The following is a 15,777-nucleotide window of genomic DNA, read 5'->3' as shown; positions in this document are numbered from 1 at the left end:
ACTTTATGTCTTTAATTGTTGGAAAGTAGTGCCTCCTAATAATGAAAGCCTTCAAAATTTATCGGCTTAATCCTAAGGAGAACCGTTGCTTAAAGCAAATGGGTCATCCACTCTGATCTTCCATTTCGCAAAAATCAAAGCCATCAGTACTCCACCATTCAAGGGTCATTCAAAATTTAAGAACACCCCTAGCGTCTTTGTAGCCTGTAATTTATAAGGTGATACTGTCTTCCAACGACAAAAGTCGTCTAAATGCTCAGGGAAAAACTGGACATAGAATTTGTTAGACCATCAATGGACACGCGGTTAATCAAAAACTTGTCACAAAGACCTCAATTGAGCGAAGAAAAAGACTATCCTCTAAGACCATTTGTCCCACATTTTATTAGTACAAATGCCAAGAAAGTGACTGCCTTGAAGATGATTGCTAAAACAGACTATATGCTATGTAACTTCAACCACTCAAAAAGAAAAAAAGATTGAAAGAAAATGACAGATCTGTCTTGTGAAAGAAACCAAGAAGGATATACACACAATTTAGCCCCTATACAGTGGCTGCCGCATATGTCTGGAACAGATAAGACAAGATCTTCTTGTAGTCACCAAACCGAACACCGGTGTTGGGATCAATGAAATAAGGTACCTGTGAGATAAGATAACAGCCGTAGTCATTCTCAAAGTTCCCCAAAGTGAAAACGTGCATGCAGACAAGCAAAATACATCCAACATGGCATGAACCTTATAAGATGCATACACTGTGTGTGCGCATTTGTCTTCTCCCTGTAATAGTGATCGTGCAAGGCCCATGCCATAGGACCTTCAGGCCAATGGAAAGGCACAATGACTAGTAAAATACTTGCATTATTGAATTGTCTCAACTAAAGTACATTCGTAGATAGAAATTATATATTGCCTAAAGATTGCCAACCTCATTTGATCCGGATGCATCAAGAAGTAGCTTTGTCCGCCCAGAACCTTCTCCCACATTATGGAGAATGTATGGAAGCTCCAACTCACATAGTGCCTCACGCACAATTCGCGCATACTGGATATAAATTATGGTGGAAGAAGAAGTAAGTGAAACGTAGTAGGTATGGCAGAAGATGCTTTAAACTGCCAGAAGATACTTGAAGAAAGTATAACAGGCATGGGAGCTCTAGAAAATGATTTTGTGCACAATAAAGATCCTAGCATTCTGACTGAGATCTTCATTTTCAGAATTCTTTGGCTGACAACTCAAGGATGTTTGGCACCCGAACTTTCACAAATGAAGGTGTAGTAGCTCTCTGATTGAGCAACATACCTTGACTTGGCCAAATGAAGGTCATAAATCAAACTTAGGTAAGTAATGAAGGGCCCATCCTCTATTTTTTACAAGGAACAGAAAGATAACCCAGGTTAAGAGCCTCCACTGAACCTCTCCCCGGCGTCCCTCCTTGATTTGCAAGCATCTATAGATTTTGTTAATTATCAGTTTTACTCCGTTCAACTACCTCCATGGGTGGTTCCCTTGTTCACTGATAAATGAGATGGGGCATAAACCATCTGGCCCACTGCCACCACCACTGCAGCCTCCCTCCCTTCACTGGCCCCTCTCTCTTTTTCCCCCCTTAGTTTTTCTCTCATTCCTCCGATCTGTCCTTTCCTGGTCATTTTTGTACACCACGCACAACCCATCCCCATTCCCTCGTCCCAATCAGCCACCCCACCCTTTTGACCACCACTCCATGCAACATGGGGCACCCACACACCGCCAAATCCACCGGCCTTTTCCATAGATCTGTTCCTTCCCCTCCATTTCGCAAGAAATCCAGTAACAACATTTACTTCTCCATAACCTTGTTTCTTATTAATATATAATGCTATGATTTGCCAAGAAAAAAAAAAGAGACCATGTAAAGTATAAAACACAATCTATCTCAAAAAAAAAGAAAAAAGTCACCAAAACTGTCAAGGGACTTGAGAAGCATTATCGTACTGGATTGTTTTCAGATGAGAAAAGTTCCAATTTCTTGGGTGGTGGATCTTGTCTGGCCTTTTCCCACAATGTCATTCCTCTACCTGCTCGAAGAATTGTAGGCATCCATCCCGTGAACAATGTGCTACATGAAACATGAGAGAGAGAGATTTAGATTGAGAGCTAAATGAATCCAAAATTGGTATGGCTGAAAAGTAGGTATTGATTTATGGGTATATATATCCCAACACATGCCAAAATCTATTTGTAAAAAAAATGTGACATCTTTATCTACTTTTGGAAATGCATATAAGAATTATAGACCCAATATAAACTTATAGTTTCATACTTTTTCGTCACTTGAAAATTTTAGCATAAAAACAGGAGTTACAAACAAGTTAACATCATAGTCTCGTGTGTAAATGACGATCATGAAAAAAATAAGAAAATATGGTATTCAACAGTAATTGAAAACATCATCCCGAGTCTCAAAGTTGTACTTATACAGAATATGTTATTCTTGACCAACAAAATAACTTCTGATATCCAATACCTTTCCAAAAGTCCAGCGGATGGGCTTCTCCCACTGTATTGCTCAAATAGGTAATTCACAATATCACCTATCAACAAAAGTTAGAATGCCTGTCAAAAACATCTGAACACAATGAAACTAGGTCCAAGAACTTCATCCCTTTAACTATCACTCCTTTTGCAACATGATCACCGAATTATCAAAACAATCTGTCTACTCCACAAACCGCCACTCCTTTTGCAATTTGCTCCCTCCTTTTAGTGGTGCTCGTATTGCAAGGGTGATAATTTGGAAGGGGTAAGGTGTAATTTTGATAGTTTTGTGATCATTGCAAGAGTGATGTTTGGAAGGGCTAAGGCGTAATTTTCCCTAAATCTATTTATAAGCTAAAACTTACAAGTTATGCTTTTAGTTATATTCACAAAATCGAGTAAGGGACTACCAAACAAAGCACAAAACTATCCCTTCAAGTATGCATCATGTAAACAATGAATTCATATTTAAACTCAAAATGTCGAGAATGATTTTATTCAATCAGTCCTCTCTGCTGAGTTGAATAATGTTTCACTTCAATTTCAAAATCAGACTCCAACATGACATAGTCATTGTCAGCACCATTACCATGACCATTTAGGAAATGGCTCCATGGATCCACTTTATCCAAATAACTTAATATTTCAAAGTCAAATTTCTCTTTAGCCTATCTTTGTATATGCTGGTCACACTAGATTGTCCAATTACCCAATCAGTCTAGGTCCTTATGGCTTCAGGATAATTATAAGAAAGTTCACTAACTGGCAGTCCAATGATAACCTATGAGCCATTCGTGGATTTGCAGAATCACTGGGTTTTCTGAATTATTATACATACCTAGCCAAAAAAATTTGGGTTCATTCAGTGAGTCTGGGTTCATTCAGTGAGTCATAGGATCCAACTTCTTTGCTTTCACTGCTGCAACCAGTCTAACAAGTTAGCAGTTGGTAGCTTGTTTGTAAGAAAGATACTATCTAACCCAGAGTTTTGAATTTCATACCGTACAAGCCGATCAGGCCGGTATTTAGCGTACCGGAGTAGTGACTAGTACAAGAAATGTATGTGTTTCGTACCGGGTCAAATACCGGCTGTATCGGTGTGTTTCGGTCAATACCGGCCGGTTTTCGGCGTACCGGCCGAAATTATTTTTTTTTTGTAATTAATGTAAAAATTCTGACTTTTTCATAATTTCCACTCAAATTCTTACATCTGAAGACTATTTTCTTAACTTTTTTTAATCCCTTTTTCTCGAGGACTTAAAATCAAATCCCTACTTTCCTTTTTCGTGATGAAAATGAGTAATTATTTTTTTAAATAGTTGGATTGAGAACTTAAAATTATTATTGAGTTTTATAAATATGTGTTTTAACTTTTTAAGGCTCGCATCGATGTTATTTTGAAATATAATTTATAAATATATAACTAATTTATTATATATAGACTATCCTGAAACGATACTAGTAATGAAATATTTCATTCTAGTGCCTTAACCGAAACGGTATTCAAAACTTTGATCTAACCCCTCTCAACACTCTCATCAAAAGTCTTAAACCTATGTAAGAACGATACTATCTAACAAGTCAGCAGTTGATATCTTGTGTTTTCTAACTTATAAGAGCATTGGATTAGAGTACACCAAATCCCGTAAGAGTTTTAAGATGTTTATGCATCTAGTCAGTCCTGTCCTACAATTCATAATGAGCTCCAAACATGCATACTCCTATGCAGATATCTTCTGGAATTTTAAGAATCTTGCGGTTTAACTTGGAAAAAAAAAATTCTTGCAGCTCATGGCTACAGTGTAGCCAAATTTGTTCATGAATATCTGACCTTATCCCAATAAATCACAAGTAAATAAGACCACATGCACGCATGTGAAAATTAGCTCCGTGCTTACCGCTTTCATACAATGAAATACCAGAATTTGGGTCAATGAGGAAAGGGAACCTGCACAGAAGTTCTGTAACTGAGGAAAGGAAACCTTCATGGAAATTTTATAACGACAAAATTTAGGGAGGTGAAGAAGACACAAATGATGGATGAAGCGTAATCTTTTTGATCAAAGAATGCATGTCCAGAATAGATTAAGAATGTCAATACAATTAACGGCCCAGATTTGACCAGTCACATTGCATGTCATAATTATCTTTATTAATAATATTATGGCAGAAAGAATTACATACTGTTCTTTGCCCCCGGATCTTCTAACAATTTCTCTATGCCTTACAGAGCCTTTTGGACAGGGAAAGACCTATGGATACATGCCATTGAGTTGAAATCAGGAATCTGAATGACAAAGGAGCACTAGAAGGCAAATACTTTCCAAATATTACAAACAAAGCTGAAAATTTGAACACGCACTTTCAGTTAGTAATGCACTTTTAGAAATAAAGCAGTTCGGATTTGACAAGCATTATAGGGTTGATGAATTGAAATTGAAATCCTTCTTTTCTTTTTTGGTAAGTAAAATTGAAATCCCTTCTTAAGCAATGAAATTAATATCAAGGAATTTAGCCACTTATGCCAAGTTACAGCATGGAATAATTTTTCATGAGATAGCAATATAACAGAGCTACCCCAACCATCTAGCAAGCTAAAGCTGGAAACCTGCCCCCCCCCCCCCCCCCCCCCCCTCTTAACCATCTTTGATTTTCCCTTTCTAATTAATTTGTGATTGAGTAACAAGCCTTGGGCACAAAAATAGAATGGTGTAGAATCAATGAGGCAGCAAAGAAAATGTGAGCAATCACTCTAACATAGGTCAACTACCAGCAAAGAGGTTCAGATAACTAAGGAGTTGATAATTGAATCTAATGTATAACTTTTGCACCTCTACAGAAAGATCTAGTTCTGTCATGGCCTCTCGAACCCTCCGGCAAAAAGGACATGCCTCTGTTGACAAATTATATTTGAAGAGTTAAACTTACAAAAATATGCCAATTGCTGAAAACATTACTCTTAAGTATACAATAATAATTAACAACAATCTGTGCTCCATGTATAAGAACTTAGTTGAAGAATCTTATCTTTAAAGCTATCAGGACTCCCTTGAACAAGAGTTTACTTGCTTCTTCATTATTGTACAAATATACCAATATCTAAGCTTTAGGCCAATGTTCAATCATCTTGATACATTCAAATAGAGTAAAATCATGTTCCAACAATATTCTTGACCCTCATAACTTAAAAACCACATGAAACAAAGGGTATTTTCCTGATTGCAATAAACATTGACTATGACTTTGTTGATGTATACCCTGGCTGTAAAATCAGTGAGAAGCATACCAAATTCAAAAAGTTGCAAACGCATAGGAGGATCTGTGGTGATCTCTTGGCCGTTTAAAGTATTTGATAGCACTTTTGCTCCCCATGGAAATCTAGCCAAGGTGGACATGGAAGATGTTGCTACCTACATTCAGAAACAAATCAGAGGTGCCTGAGTGAGCTAGAAGGTGAAACTGTTGAAATTGAAGCCTGCCCAGCGCAAAATTGATATTATTACACAAACATGTGCATGCATGAATACATGCATGTAAAACTTAGGGGGGGCCAAGGTACATGTAAAACTTTATAAAAAAAAATATCACATAACTCCAAACATATAATAAAAAATATATTTTTTCAAGTAAAAGTTTGAATGCATAAAAAAAGTAAAATATAACCAGTTATGCTAATTGAGTTATTTGCTCTTTCATTGAATAAAATTCATCAATTATGTTATCCGTGCTAAATCTTTCAGCAATTTCCTTCTAAATGTAGACTGCTAAATAATCTCCAAGAAAGTCATCCACCATTTTGTTTCGAAGCCTTGTTTCCGATTAATACACAGTTGAAAGAAAAAACTGAGTAGTGAATTTACAGAAGAGTGTGGTGCAAGAGAATATAATAGGTATGGAACTTGTAGCACTGGTTTTTATACCTTTTCAAACTTGTATATAAAAGTAAGGCAATCGTACGTTCGTTCTCAATATATAAATACACCACCCTTCAGAGTTCATGCTCTGGGCCCCGTAACTTCTTCACTGAATATATGCATACATAACACATACATGCAAGTGCAAGGACAAAACAAGATACCAGTAAAGTGACATATATGGTATAGTTAATGAACTTTAAGATATGGTAATTCAAATAGGTTTATTGTTTTAAAATGTTTTATCTTCTACCCATCCAAAGCAGTTGCACAATATGTTTATACCACAGTATGCGTTTAGCATTATAGTTATTTATTCACTGTATCTTTTAAATTCGTTTCATTTTCCATGTCTCTTCTATGAGACCAAGAAAGGAAGAGACATCATCTAGGAACTAAAAATAATGAAAAGGAAAGTTTTTTTGGAAGTATGGAACATGAATAAAGAAAACAAGACAGCTCTTAAATGAGCTTACCTCCAAACCATAATTTCGCTCTTGAGAAGGATCTCCTCCCTGCAAGAAAGAAGAGAAATATATTGGTAAGTTAAAATGACAAACCCAAAAATAAGAAATCAGTAAGTAGGGAATGAATTACAACAACAAAAGCTGTCCAATCAAATATAGTACATCACAAAGCATGCATACAACGTGTAAATTTAAAAGACATTTTCTGAGGGTCTCGCTAGAGTTGCAACCCTTAAGAGTACCTGGCATAAACTGTCAGGCAATCCAAGTTGTACAGGCTCCTACATCTCAATTTGTAAATCTGGATTTCTGTGGTTGCAGCTCTCTATGCTAACACGCCAACTGTACCTTTTCTTTCTTCTTTCAAAATTCATCCATTTACTTTATGAGAATACAACTCAATACATAACAATTGATCAGCCCCACTTCACCCTATCGTTACATTCAGAGCTTTCACCTTATTCGTTAAATTGTCGGAACCTCGTTCCTTCATTTTAGTCATAAAATAAAGATATCTATGCGCTCATGTAACATGTAAAATTGACAAAGTCTGAAGCTTCTCTGCACAACACCCCCCCCCCCCCCCCCCGGCGCGGCGCGCGAACCGAAAATGATTGTAATTTACAAGGGATGCCAATATAATTCACTTCCAGATATGTTTGATGTTAATTCAATACTCGAATCCATTTCCTGACAAGTACCGGTGCCATCTACACATTTTCTTGAAGCAATTAAGACATGAATATCCATCTCTATGACCAATATGTTCTGACAGTTATTTCGTCCTATGCCAAAAGATGCTATAATAGGAAATTGGTTTCCAAAAAAGGTGTATAAAGGTTCCAACTTACAAAGTTAATAGGAAAAATAAAGGGGTAAAGAGACTTTACAGAGAAGAGCTTGAGCAGGGGACAAAGAATAGACAAAAAACTGGAGGATGGGTTGCCGCCACTGCTGGGAACTGTAGCATTTTCCTCGGACAAACGGGCGGATGGATCACTTGTACTGGGTTCCGAATCCCCAGATGTTGCATGAATTCTGTTTTTGCGAAGAACCCAGTTCCCTTTTCCCACTAACCTTTGAGAAAATGGTGAGAATTTCAGAGTAGGAACTGCAGTTGAAGTGCTCGGGAATGGGAAGTTCCTAACCTTCGTAGGAAAATATTGAAGCGGTGAGGTTGAGAAATAGGACTGAGAGGAAGCCAGATATAACAACGAGTCCGACATTCTTTTGGAATTTGGATGGTAATGAGTCCGGCGTCTGCTTCGCTATCCTAATGACAATGCTGCATATGAGCAATGAAAATAAGGTAGTCTATTTAGCAAAAATAAATAATTAAAAGCAGGCAATTCCCAACTTTTGACCGTCTGTGGGAGATGGGACCGACCATCCTAATTCCTATGTAAAACGTATCGTTTAAATATTTTAAAAAAATAATAATAATAACTTTCGCAACTTCGTTTGAATGATTAACTTATCTAAACTTATTATTATAATTATTTTAAATTTTAATATAAAATATAATAAATAATTTAATTTTTTTAAATCTTAAAATAATAATAATATTATAAAATAATATTCTAATAATATTTTTATTATCTCCGCCCAACTCCACCTCAACAGACTTCAACGTCCACTCGCAAAATTCACGTCGCAAGACTCACAATTTCCTTGCCTTTCGCCCCCTCCAGTGAAAAAAGAAAACGATAAGGAAGAAATGAGAGCCTTCTCCCTGTATCAGAGAAACTCATTGTCACTGTGGAGAAGGAAAAAACCGTGCTGTCTCTTCTCCTCCGGTTCACTCTCTTCGGACGCAAGCACTAACAACACCGATGAGGTCCAGAACTCGAGGGTTAAGGTTTTTGATCGCCACCTCAAACGCAAACAGGTCAATTCTCCGACCATTTCAGTCTTTCCAGCTCGTTTATTCTGAAACCTCTCTAAGGGTCTGTTCAGTTGGCATTATTCTTGGGCACCGTTTTCTTGCTTTTTCTCAAGGAGCAGAAATTTAAGTTTTTTTTAATCAATTAAAATACTTTTCCGCCTAGTTGACTAAACAACAAAATCATTTTATGGTTTCAACTCTAAACTTGTTTGCTGGATAGAAAGGGATTTTTCATTTTGAAGATTTGTACGAAGTTCTTAGTTTTAATTGTGTAAACAGCTTACTATTTGTTGGGTTTTAGAGTTCCGCTGCCGGTTTCCTTTTGGTAGCGAATAAATGTGGGAAAAACAGAATGTTGAAGTTGAATTTTATTTTGCTGAAGTTGTTGTCTTTATTTATAAAAAATTTGAGGAACTGTTAGGAATGTATATGAAATTTATTCATCACTGAATCCTTCGATTTTGGATTGCTCGGGTCCCAAATTTGGAACTCTCCGCGGAGTAGTAAAAACTGTTTTATTTGGTTTCAGAGGGAAAAAGTATGGAAGGAAATGAAACTAATTTTTTTTTTTTTGTCAATTTCTTCTGATAAAGATTGTAGGCCTGAATTCATTTTCCTTTATTCTTCCATGGCTTCATTTAATGCAAACCAAAGTATTCATACTAGATAATTAGTGCATGAGCCGTAAGGTCCAATCAGGAGATGGGAAATTCTGGATTCCTTAATAGTCTTGTGGTTAAGTTTAGACTTCAGAATCAGGACACCCCTGCTTTGTAATCTTTTTATTTTTTTATTTTTATTTTTATTTTTTTTTACTGTTTGTCTTTATTTTATTGTCTCTGTATCTGTTCCTGGGTTGTACATATGTCTTTGGTATCCTACTGTTGATTGTTCTTGGTGGCAGCGTGATCGAGCCGCTTGGTTGATGCGTCCAAAGGACTGTTTGGTTGATACTGTTGCCGACAATTTATTGGATCGCTTGGAGGTCGTTATAAGCATCTTCATTATTTTGATTTTTTCATGTTATTCAGTAATACTAAAGGGTTTAGGGCTTCTACAACTTCTTTTCTATAATCATTGCTATTATTATCATTCCCCTAGGCATTTTCTAATTGCTTTTTAATAATTGGTAGAAACTCGTTCTGAATAAGAGCTGAAACAATTCGGAGAAGTTATTTTAGTAGTTGTTAGTTGCAAAAGAAAAGGGGGGAGTGGTTATTTTAAAACCTCCATGGTAAAAGGGTCCGTCCATAGATTAATTTTTTGCTTAGTAGAGGAGCATTCTTCTTGTTGTTTCCTGATATCATCATCATCATAATATCTGCTAACAAGCATTAATTGCTTCAAAAGCTCATGCTATTGGACTGTTGCATGAAAAATTGTATGAGAACCACCCCCCCAGTTTTAATATTACAACCAAGTGCATACTAGTAGTTGCTCTGGAAAATGCTTTTTCTTGTAACCAAGTTTTTAATAATGGTAATTGGTATTAGAGCAGGTGCTTTTGTATTATAGTATTGGGGCCTGCCTAATAAAGGTTTTAGGGTACGAAATCTTTCTGAATAGATTTCCCCACTCTGGTGGGGTCCTCATGAACTGTCATTGAGTTTTTTTCCTGTCTTTGTTTCAAGCTCTTTGGAAATGCGTTTTGAATTTTTTTTTTAAATATTACATCCTGCCTCATTCTCATTTTTCTATTTCCAGTAAGTTATATTCTTGAAAATAATTGTTTGATTTTGTTTCTCTCCCTTTTTTTTATTCTTTATGAAGAAAGAAATCATATTGATTTCAGCAGCAATATGTTTTTATAAGCCATTGCAACTTCACTTACAAAGTTTGAGAATATTCTATGCCACAGTCAAAAGCAAGTCTTAAATATGTTGTGATGATGTTAACTATGTGTTTACCCTTTGGCAGGATTGTAAAAAAGCATTTCCAACAGCATTATGTTTGGGGGGTTCATTGGAAGCCATCAGGCGCTTGTCACGTGGTCGTGGTAAGATTTGAATGGCATTGTTTCCCTTCCAACCACATATCTAGCTTTTACTAGGAGTTTGCTGTCCAATAGTCTAATTAGTTATTTGCAATTAGTCTATAATTTAAACAATTTATTAGGAGGTGAATTAGGAAGAACAATATATCATGGATGTGATACATTGAAGTTTCTAGAATTTTGGGCAATCCATTCGATGAATAAAATTTTCTTCCTTATTAAAAAAAAAGAATTTTGGGCAATAAAATTTGCATGAAGGCAGCAGGTTTTAGTTTTTATGCATTTTTTTTTCTTTGTTTCGCAAAGTTTTGAGGCAGTGATTGAGGAAGATGCTACTTGTACTATTGCAGCTATGTGGTCGGTTGCTTCATATTGATAGTTAGAGCCATGTCGTATTTTGTTTACCTCCCTCTTTTCCCCCCTCTCTTATATGTTAGTTTTATCGAAACGATCCTCTTGTGGATTCTAGTATTATCAACACTTTCCATGATGGCAGGTGCCATTGAAAAGCTCATTATGATGGATACATCATATGACATGGTAAAAGTTTGCAAGGATGCTGAGAAGGATATGCATGATGGAAACATTGAAACCTCCTTTATGGTTGGTGATGAGGAGTTTTTGCCTCTGAAAGAAAGGTGTGCATATAGATTTACATTTCATTCTATAGATTCATGTTAAATGCACTATAGTAGGGAGTTCGATTTTACTTATGTACTTTTCATTTGTGATTTGAAGCTCTGTGGATCTGGTAATAAGTTGCTTGGGGCTCCACTGGACAAATGATCTTCCAGGAGCCATGATACAGGTACATTATCTTGGTATTGAGTTTAGGTGGTCTGTCAAGCAACAAATCGCATTTATTTCTTTTCTTTCATCCTTCAAAAACTTTGAACAGTTAATTCCAAAGCAACGTCAAAGATAACTTGAAAAACAATTTGACTACCAAAAGTAAACGCATGCCCCGCAGTCTCCCTCCTCCCCCCATCCCCAACAAAAAAAAAAATTTCCCTACTAAAGTTGTGTGCTATGTTTCTTCATTATTGTTGTGTGAATATGTCTGGATGTGGGTTGCAATGTCTAAAACATAACATGCTTATCCTTGACAGTGTAGATTGGCATTGAAGCCTGATGGCCTGTTCTTAGCATCTATTCTTGGTGGAGAAACCTTAAAGTTAACTATCAGATTCATTTATTTGTTTATTTACTTGAAGTCACACCATATGGGAACACATGAAATATGTAACTTTTTTTTTTCTTATTGCTCATACTTGTGACTAGGGAACTGAGAATAGCCTGCACTGTGGCACAAATGGAGCGTGAAGGAGGCATCAGTCCACGAGTATCACCTTTGGCACAAGTATGTTTTATTTGTTGAAAATCTTCCCATTTTTTCATTTTCATTCTTAAACAATCCGAGCCCTAATGTTGTTGGGTGATTGATGTATTTTATATGCACATCATTCTTGTAATTACTGTTTTATTGTCCTTGATTCTCCTTCTTTTATATTCTGTGACCACAAACTATTTTTTATTTTTATTTTTATTTTGAAAATAATAGAGTAAGAAACATAAAATGAGAAATATATGTCAATTATAGGCCCTATTGGACATTCTCAGATTTTCTTGTTTAGGTGCGGGATGCGGGTAATCTTTTGACTAGAGCAGGCTTCAGCCTTCCAGGTGTTGATGTCGATGAACATATTGTTAAATATCCAAGTGGTAATTATTTTCCTCTCTCATCATTTGATGTTTGTTTGCATGATAAGAACAAAAGGTTATTGTTGGTTTGCCAATTCAGTAGTCTAGATGCTGGTGTTCACCAAAATACCTCTCATTTGATATGAGTCACAAGTGTCAACTTAGTTCAAGTTTGTGATTCCATGTTTCTATTATCCTCCACTTGGTATCTACACTTCATATATTGGCAGGGCTAGGCTTTCTTTGCTCTAATAAAGACAGTTTTTTCAGTTTATTTGGAGAAACCGCTTGTTTTTTTTTTCCTTATGTTTTTTACCATTTCTGGATTATTATTATTTGAGCCTCTCTCTCTCTCTCTCCACAATCTGCTTTTCTGACAGCTTTGATGTTCTAGACTATTATGTTGCAAAATTGATACAGATATCTAATCAAGCTCCTGCAGTTTATCTTCACAAGAGGGTAGAAGCTTGCCGAGGGTTTAATGTAGTTATCTCATGTAAATCACCAAAAAATAAAGGCATATGAATCATTTCATGAGCATAAAAGCCATTTTGGCATTATTTCGCAAGGGAAAAGCCTGTCCTCATTGTCAGTGTCCTTTGGTTCAGGAAGTAGCTGGATTGCACATTTCCTGCTGGGATGTTAAATAAAGTCAAACCTGGAAAACTCCGGACCCACTTTGCAACTCAATATACGTGATCCAAATATATCCCTTTTAATTTTTGTTATGATTGGAAGATTGGAAGATTTATTTATAGAAAAGATTGGCCGATTCACATAGCAATGAAAAAAAAAATCTTCACTTGACCAACTTATGCTTGAATTGACCCATTATCTCGTAGCAGTTTGAGATATAAGTTACCTTTCTGTCTAAATTCTTTTTCTTTTATTTTCCTATCATATTCTTTTCTCTATCTGTTTAGTGTAGCTCTGGCACTGATAGAACATTTGCGTGCAATGGGGGAGACTAATGCTCTTCTACAAAGGAATCCTGTGAGGATTTTTATCTCTTTTTTATTTAATACTGAAAATCCATTCTTTCCAATGAATATATTATGACGAAGCCTCGTTTAAATGTTGGTATGTTATTGATGAAACCAGATCCTAAAGAAAGAAACAGCCCTGGCAACTGCAGCTATTTATGACTCAATGTTTGCAGCAGAAGATGGAACCATCCCTGCAACCTTCCAGGTGAGCATGGTATAGTAGTTTCTTTGTTAATAACATTGTCCACATCTAATGAAACTGAGAAAATTCTGAATAAATGCCATATGCTATAACAAGATTTCACCGTCTATAATAATTCAATAAATGCACAGATAAAGACTGGAGTTATATGTGATTAGTACCACTTTTGCCATCAACAATTGTCTAGGCCGGTACTGTAAAAGCAAATCATTTCTTAGTTTGGTGGCTATCCTAGCAAATTTTGGAAACGAGTAAAGGTGTAGTTTCCAGGTCACACTGTGTACATGCACGTGCACGTGCATGTGTGTTTGTTTTTGTGTGTGTGTGTGAGTGTGTGAGAGAGAGAGAGAGAGAGTATCTAATTTCCAAGTCTTCATATATGATACTTGCATGCAATTGTTTGCTTAGAATGTATCCTTGCAGGAATTTTTTGGTCATTTGTGAGGCAGTTATGCATATTTAGATCTTTAATTCCACTCACAAAGAGGAAGGATCCAAAAAAAAGAAGCTTCACTACCTAAAACATTCAGAAATGTTCAAATTTCTGTGGGCTAGTATTATCAAATTTAAGGGAATTATCTTCCTTTTTTGCTTGGGCACACTAAGGCCTAGTTTGGATACACAAAACCATCTCATCTCATCATTATAACTTTCTCAAACTCCTATACAAAATATAATAAACAATTCAACTTTTTCGAATCTCAAAAGAAAAATTAAATTAAAAAATTATATTCTAACAATATTTTATTCAACTTTCAACAAAACATCTCATCTTATCTTATCTGAACTGCGTAACCAAACGAGGCCTAAATCAAGGCCGGCCAGTCCATTGTATCCTGATTTTTGGCACGGCTCTTTGCTGTAGGTTATTTACATGACAGGGTGGAGGGAACATTCCTCTCAGCAGAAGGCCAAAAGGAGGGGGTCTGCCACCATATCCTTCAAGGACATTCAGAATGAGTTTGGAAGTGAGAGTTGAACCCTCTCTCTCCATTTTCCTTTAGATGAAAATCTCAAATCAACCTTAGTGTGAACAAAAAGCTTATATAACCTTCTTTCTTTATTTATTTCAATGCCTTGTTTCTTTTTTTCTTGTTTAAAATTCCCCACCTGTCAGACTTGAAACATTTTCGATACAATTCATGAGTTTTTCACCTGGTCATGAGAGACAATACAGCATATGCAATTTTTGTTATGAACAAGAAAAGGTTATCTAAACGGGTCAGTGATCAGTAGTAAATATTCGTGAAAATCTAAACTTGCTGAGAGATTATTCTCGAACTTGCAAACTTAATAATGGTCCATACAACCTGTACCCATTCTGATTCATATCAACGTCAATGGGAAATAGACATTCGATTGTGGCATGACTAGCTTCCCCATACTCATGTTTTGGGGTTTCCAAATTGATTTACGACTTGAAACACACGCACACAGCACTATTTCCAAGTTTCTACGAAAGGTAAAGAATGTAGGAAAAACAAATTCACAATAATTCTAGCAAAAGAGTCTCTATCAAAGTTTATATATATCCTTGATTTAAATATATATATTTAAAAAAAAAAAACTTAATAATAGTAGCATGATTAAGAAAGCTTAAAAGCTGCAAACAGAGGTTGAAGAAGGCTGGAAATAGAGTGCCAGAATATATTGATTAACTTACGTCATTTACATGAGGACTGTACTATTTATAGATTACATTAAGAATTGAATAAAATAAAATGAATGAATGAATGAATACAATGCCAGAGTATAGGAACAAACTCTTAACAGAATTATTTCATGGACTTTTATCTGGTGGAACCGTGATCATTTTAGAGGGCTGAGCTTCTTGTATTCTCAACAAAACTAGGAGAAGATCTTGTAGGTCTTGGCCGAAACGATAATTTTGTCTTAATCCCCCTATGGGTGCGAAGACTGCAATCGTGACGCCCAGGATGAACGAAACCTGAAATCAAGCATGCATGCATGTTAGAGAATCTACATATAGAACACATGAAATCATCATGTGCTGGCTAGTAACATAAAAATATAGTAAAAAGTATGAACATATAAAAATATTAATCTTACCCAAGATGCGACCCAATGAAAGCTCCATGTTTTCGGTT

The 15,777-nt window shown here is 36.0% G+C and overlaps 2 protein-coding genes across 5 annotated transcripts; one reads left to right on the top strand and one right to left on the bottom strand.

Annotated features, from left to right (window-relative positions):
- Positions 1-361: 361 nt before the first annotated feature.
- On the bottom strand, positions 362-8,229 carry LOC121252148. 4 transcript variants are annotated; one of them, XM_041151628.1, is made up of 11 exons: positions 7,793-8,227; positions 6,912-6,950; positions 5,808-5,931; positions 5,353-5,414; positions 4,706-4,773; positions 4,420-4,469; positions 2,511-2,577; positions 1,979-2,102; positions 929-1,045; positions 755-817; positions 362-643 (listed from the first exon to the last, which is right to left on the bottom strand). In XM_041151628.1, the coding sequence occupies exons 1-11, from the start codon at positions 8,126-8,128 to the stop codon at positions 545-547; spliced, it is 1,149 nt and encodes a 382-aa protein (XP_041007562.1). In that variant the 5' UTR covers positions 8,129-8,227; the 3' UTR covers positions 362-544. The 4 variants fall into 4 exon arrangements, with proteins under 4 accessions (XP_041007562.1, XP_041007565.1, XP_041007563.1 ...); XM_041151631.1 differs by having other exon boundaries at positions 739-817; positions 7,793-8,226; XM_041151629.1 differs by lacking the exon at positions 755-817 and having other exon boundaries at positions 7,793-8,229.
- Positions 8,230-8,550: 321 nt separating this feature from the next.
- On the top strand, positions 8,551-14,860 carry LOC121253090 (putative methyltransferase At1g22800, mitochondrial). Its single transcript, XM_041152984.1, has 11 exons — positions 8,551-8,790; positions 9,692-9,772; positions 10,705-10,783; positions 11,277-11,418; positions 11,519-11,588; positions 11,890-11,954; positions 12,062-12,140; positions 12,415-12,502; positions 13,410-13,474; positions 13,583-13,672; positions 14,535-14,860. The coding sequence occupies exons 1-11, from the start codon at positions 8,620-8,622 to the stop codon at positions 14,646-14,648; spliced, it is 1,044 nt and encodes a 347-aa protein (XP_041008918.1). The 5' UTR covers positions 8,551-8,619; the 3' UTR covers positions 14,649-14,860.
- The last annotated feature ends 917 nt before the right edge of the window (positions 14,861-15,777 follow it).

Source organism: Juglans microcarpa x Juglans regia, chromosome 2S (genome assembly GCF_004785595.1).
Source record: "Juglans microcarpa x Juglans regia isolate MS1-56 chromosome 2S, Jm3101_v1.0, whole genome shotgun sequence".
Classification (NCBI taxonomy): Eukaryota; Viridiplantae; Streptophyta; class Magnoliopsida; order Fagales; family Juglandaceae; genus Juglans; species Juglans microcarpa x Juglans regia.
This window is presented reverse-complemented; position numbering and strand designations above follow the sequence as displayed.

Bases quoted from the DNA above. Each gene is read 5' to 3' on its own strand.
- LOC121252148 (XM_041151628.1), bottom strand. From the start codon at position 8,128: ATGTCGGACTCGTTGTTATATCTGGCTTCCTCTCAGTCCTATTTCTCA. The intron at 4,774-5,352 runs GTGCAAAAGTTA...ATGTATCCATAG, and splicing joins AACTAGATCTTTCTGTAGAG to GTCTTTCCCTGTCCAAAAGG. The intron at 644-754 runs GTATGCATCTTA...CTTATCTCACAG, and splicing joins GACAAATGCGCACACACAGT to GTACCTTATTTCATTGATCC.
- LOC121253090 (XM_041152984.1), top strand. From the start codon at position 8,620: ATGAGAGCCTTCTCCCTGTATCAGAGAAACTCATTGTCACTGTGGAGA. The intron at 9,773-10,704 runs GTCGTTATAAGC...ACCCTTTGGCAG, and splicing joins ATTTATTGGATCGCTTGGAG to GATTGTAAAAAAGCATTTCC. The intron at 13,475-13,582 runs GTGAGGATTTTT...TGATGAAACCAG, and splicing joins CTCTTCTACAAAGGAATCCT to ATCCTAAAGAAAGAAACAGC.